The sequence below is a fragment of the Quercus robur genome, chromosome 2, assembly GCF_932294415.1.
Source record: "Quercus robur chromosome 2, dhQueRobu3.1, whole genome shotgun sequence".
Lineage (NCBI taxonomy): Eukaryota > Viridiplantae > Streptophyta > Magnoliopsida > Fagales > Fagaceae > Quercus > Quercus robur.
The window spans coordinates 41,003,431-41,008,432 of NC_065535.1; the positions used below are offsets into that span (position 1 = coordinate 41,003,431).

The following is a 5,002-nucleotide window of genomic DNA, read 5'->3' on the forward strand; positions in this document are numbered from 1 at the left end:
TTTTTATATAATTTTTAAAGGTAATTATCGTCATTTTTGTTGTTGTTGAATCAAAATAAGATTATGCTAGATCTGCATAATTAATAGTTGCTGCATCTTCATCATCATCACAAGTTTAAGATAGAGATTACTCTCATCAATAGTTGTTGCGTCTTCTTCATTGCCAAACCTGATCATCTTGACAAACCTTTTATTTATTTGATTGTACCACATGTATTTATTTACTTTTAAAATGGATTCCATTTGATTGTAAGATTTTTATGTCTTTTGATATAAATGAACTAGTTGGTATGCTAGCCAAACCGCTTGCTTCTTTAGTATTTTTTTTTTTTTTTTAATCTTTTACTTTGCCTCCAACACTATCCTAATTGGTTGTCTCTTTAATGGCATGTTTTGTCTCCATTGCTATATATATTTTTTTGTAGGATCCAAGCACAAAAGAGTTTAAGATGCTTGCTATGTTATTCTCTCAAATTTTTTACAGCATGAACAACTTGCGGTATTGAAGGAATTACTGAATATTTTAATATCAATAGTTATTTGTTAATAGGTGTTTAACAACTTTAGTATATGAAAAGTTTTAGGTTAAAACGGGTAATAACTTTAATTTTGTTAATTTTTTGCTTTCTAAATTATTAATAGTGATTTATCATGTTAAATTGGTAGTTTATTTGTATGTTAATTGTAATGTTTATTTGTATATTTTTCTTTCTAATTTGTGAGGTTTAATTCAAATAATTTTGAATAAGTCCTTTGAAATCAAATTCAATACAAAAGAAATTTTGTTTGGAACTTTGTAAGGCTAAGGGGAGCTCGAAGATAATATAAGTTTTGGCCTCATATAAGATATTTATATTGTGAGCTTCAGTTGTTACAAGTAGTATTGTAATAACTTAGATATGAAACTCTAGATGTAACACAAACAGTTAAGAATAACGACATTCACTAATATTTGTCTTTTAATTTAAATGGTATTTTGCATAATTGCTTAGTATTTATTAGCTTTCATTTTCAGTAATTTTCCTATGCATCGCATAGGTTAGCGACTAGTTATACATAAAAACAACAACTTTTGCCTAGCCAAAGAACACTACCTAAATCAAATAGCAACACTTACATATGAAAACAACAACTCCTGCCTAGACAAAAACTGAACACTATTTATAGCAAAGAGGGAAACTGATCCACTCCTAATAGCATAACAATTATGCAGAAAACAACTTCTGTAGAAACACAAACAATACATCTCAAACCTTTAAAACAAAATAGGACAATCTGCTACAGAATGTGCAATACCAGACCTATTCTACAGAAACAATAATTATGTAGAAAAACATAACAATTTCTGTAGCAACAAATAATTATGCAGAAATTAACACCATGCCTATACATCAGACATGCAGATCACAAGCAATTGCTTGATTGAGTAGCTACCAAAAGTCAATGAAGCTTTTGCAATTAAAGTAAACATTGATATTGATAATTGGAGATAAATAGAACTCCCTAATAAGACATAGTATAATAATATAGGCCATCTAAGAAGCAAAATTTATGCAGATTATGATCCATTGAAAAGAAACTTCAAATTTCTGGATCATTATAACTTCAATCTTAAAGTAAGAAAATTACAAAACTATAACACTTGGTCACAACTTGTACCTCTGTTTTGGCAAGATATAAACAAAGATATGTTCTTTGGTAACAAAAGGAAATGGCTTGACTTTATGAACTATCTCATTCCTAAACTAGGACCATTAAAATTCCAATCCTAAACTAGGAAAATTGCAAAACAAGAGCACTTAATCTCAGCATGTGTCTTAGATTATAAAACATGATCCTAAACTAGAAAAATGGATTGACTTTGTGAACCATCTCATTCCATCCACTTGCAACACTTTCTTAAGTCAAGGGACCTCCACTTGCAATACTTCCTTGAGTCAAGAGATCTCTTGCACCATCAATTTTGTCATTGGAGCCTACAACACTTGATATATTCTCTAAATGTGATGCTAATGCAACACTTGTTGATGAGCCTCCTTGATGTGATGTAGAACTTGTAGAAGCCAACTACAAAAAAACCAATTACACATTACACATATCACAAGCTTAGCATTAAAATTATCAAATCATGCATCTAAACTATTATTAATATCAAAGTAAAATATATAATTGTAAATATCTTTACCATTAAAAGTTGTGTAAAACTAGTAATATTACTAGAAGAGATATCTTCAGTTTTCTTTTGTGCCATGATGTCATGTGCATATATTTCCTATAAAAATTGTATTTGTTTAGCAACAATAATAATATACTATATTTAATGTGTAAAAATAAAATAAAATGGTGAAAAGAAGGATAATTTAGAAGATTACCTCCTGCACTTTTTTTTTCTTTGTTTGCTTCTTTGATGTTCATTCCTTTGGTTTCGGCATCTTTTTTATCCATGATTTCATCCTACGCTTTTTATTACGATAAATCTCCCTTTTCTTTATCCCTTTTGGTACAATCGTAATCGAAGTATATAATTGATCTTCTTTGTCTGCAAAATCAGTGGAAGGCATAATGATGTCTTCTTCTATATTAGCTTTGCAATTCCTAAGGTCACAAAGGTTTTTTTTTTTTTTTTTTTTTTTTTTTTTTTTTTTTTTTTTTTCAAATCTGCAATTGCTAAGCTTAGAATATTATGGCCTTTTTTAGTTTCACATGCCTCATTCACTAATTGAATATATTTTGGACATAAATCTCGATACCAATCTACATATTCCAGTAAAGTATCCAGCTTAATGTTATGTGTTTTGCAATTTTTTCCACTTCTAACTTTTGCATCTCTTCTCCACCTCTTCATGATATATCTATTAGGAATCAACTTGATATCCAATACATCAAGAAATTTCAAACCATGCCTACATAAAATACCAAATGTCTCAAACTTTCTGTAACTACAAGATATAGTCTCATCTAATGGATTCCACATGACTTCATATTTTTCATATCGATTAAAAACTCCAACCATATAACTATGTGTTTGACTCACATTGCGTTCTAGGATGGAAAGTGCCATTACCTCTTTAATTTCTGTTTGAAATAAATCAAACAATGTAGGCGTGTACACTGTTGCTACTTGGTTAAGCATAGGAGAGCTTTTGAGTTTCAATCTTGGAAATTTATGTCTAGAGTTGTATTCTGCTTCTAACTCCTTATTTCGTTTTTGATTGACAACTCTTTTAAAATGATTGAAAAACTCTACTATATTGAGATCAGTACACAAGCAATCCTTCAAGTCAACATTGAAACTCTCACTAAGTTGGGTTGTCTTCATTCCTGCAGTGAAAGTTCTCTTAACATATGCTTGGACCCATTTTTCCTTCAATTTGAATAGATCAATTAGCCATTTATTTTCACGAACATCGTACTTATCCAACATTTCATTCTAAGCTGTAAGAAACTCATCTTCACCATCATACTCATAGACACATGCTAAATCATCATTAAATTGAGACTCATTTTTAAGTAAATGACCCAAGTGTTTCTCAACATTCTGCCACATATGCCAACTACACAATGCATGATATGTCTTAGGCATCATGACTACCTTTATTGCAGCTAACATTGCTGCATCTTGATATGTGAAAATAGTAATTGACTTCTTTTCAGACATTGGTTCTAAGAATATCTCAAATAACCATACAAAAGATTCAATCATTTCATCATATAAAAGTGCACCTCCAAATACAACAGTTTCTCTATGGTGATTAAGTCCCAAAAATACTCCAAGTGGCCTTGCATCTCTATTTGTACTATATATTGTATCAAACGTTATTACATCACCAAAATGGCTATATCAATGATCATTCTTACATCGGCTTAAAAGATATTAGTAATCAACTCTTCACAGTCAAATTGAGTAGCAAAATAATATGAAGGATTTTCCTTAAGTTGTTGACTGAAATATCATCCCAAGCTAGTAGCTTCCCCATGCTTCATGTCTCTCTGTCGCCTAGTTTGTAAATAGTTTTTCTGATCTTGCTTGGTAAAACCAAGATTTTCATATCCACCAACGTGCTTACTAAGAAGCTTATAAGATTGCTTTAATCTCAATCCCGACTCATATGCCAAATCAATTTCAATAGCATGATTTGTAGTCATTTTCCATTGTGATGGCATCATGTGTATAGTTGATGGGAGGTGGAGATAGTGGTTATGCTCAGCAATAAATTCATTCACCACATATTTTTTACTATCTTGATTAAGTACAATAACCAAACGTGCTTCACAACCACATCTTGTTTCTGCTCGTGGCTGCTTTACATTCTGATCTCGCTTGTCTTTGCCTCGAACTCCCTCCTTCGCGCACACAAATCTCCTTGAAGTAACCACTCCAATCTTCTTACATTTATTTACATACTCTTTTCTAATGCTAAAACCAGTCTTTCTTCCATATTCATTATAAAAATCATATGCAATCCCATTTGCTTCAAACTCCATCCCTTTAAATGGGGTAAATTCCATGGTCACATTAGAAGAAACATGTACTCCCATTAAAACATTCATCATTATCCCTAGAATGAAATGACCATAAATTTATTATAACTTTCATCTATCATTTTAGTTTTCAAATCAGAGATGATTTTAAAAAAATCCAATAAAACAAACATGGTATTGTATTTGTTTTTGTTTTTTTTTTAAGAAAAAAAATATGGGTTTCACTAAAATTTTAAAAACTGAAAATAAAGCTACATTACATCATTTTGAATAATATGTGAACAATAAACAAGTCCCCTAATATGCCATATGCCATATGCTAATAATGACTAATAAACATAAGCATCACTCACCAACCCACATTTGCGTTTAATAAAGATTCAATCTTGATCTCAAAAAAAAAATATAGATAGACTCCAAGAATCATCCAGCCAATATAAAGATTCAATCTTTATCTCAAAAAATTAAAAATAAAAGTTCAGATAGACTTCAACTGGCATCCAATCACCAAGACAACAAT

At 30.5% G+C, this 5,002-nt stretch overlaps 2 protein-coding genes across 2 annotated transcripts; both read right to left on the minus strand.

Annotated features, from left to right (window-relative positions):
* Nucleotides 1-1,899: 1,899 nt before the first annotated feature.
* On the minus strand, nucleotides 1,900-3,424 carry LOC126699006 (protein FAR-RED ELONGATED HYPOCOTYL 3-like). The gene is made up of 3 exons (XM_050396554.1): nucleotides 2,819-3,424; nucleotides 2,186-2,272; nucleotides 1,900-2,067 (listed from the first exon to the last, which is right to left on the minus strand). The coding sequence occupies exons 1-3, from the start codon at nucleotides 3,422-3,424 to the stop codon at nucleotides 1,900-1,902; spliced, it is 861 nt and encodes a 286-aa protein (XP_050252511.1).
* A 6-nt stretch (nucleotides 3,425-3,430) lies between these two features.
* LOC126699016 (protein FAR1-RELATED SEQUENCE 5-like) lies at nucleotides 3,431-4,509 on the minus strand. Its single transcript, XM_050396566.1, has 2 exons — nucleotides 4,028-4,509; nucleotides 3,431-3,797 (listed from the first exon to the last, which is right to left on the minus strand). Exons 1-2 carry the CDS (start codon nucleotides 4,507-4,509, stop codon nucleotides 3,431-3,433), a joined length of 849 nt encoding a protein of 282 aa, XP_050252523.1.
* Between the last annotated feature and the right edge of the window lie 493 nt (nucleotides 4,510-5,002).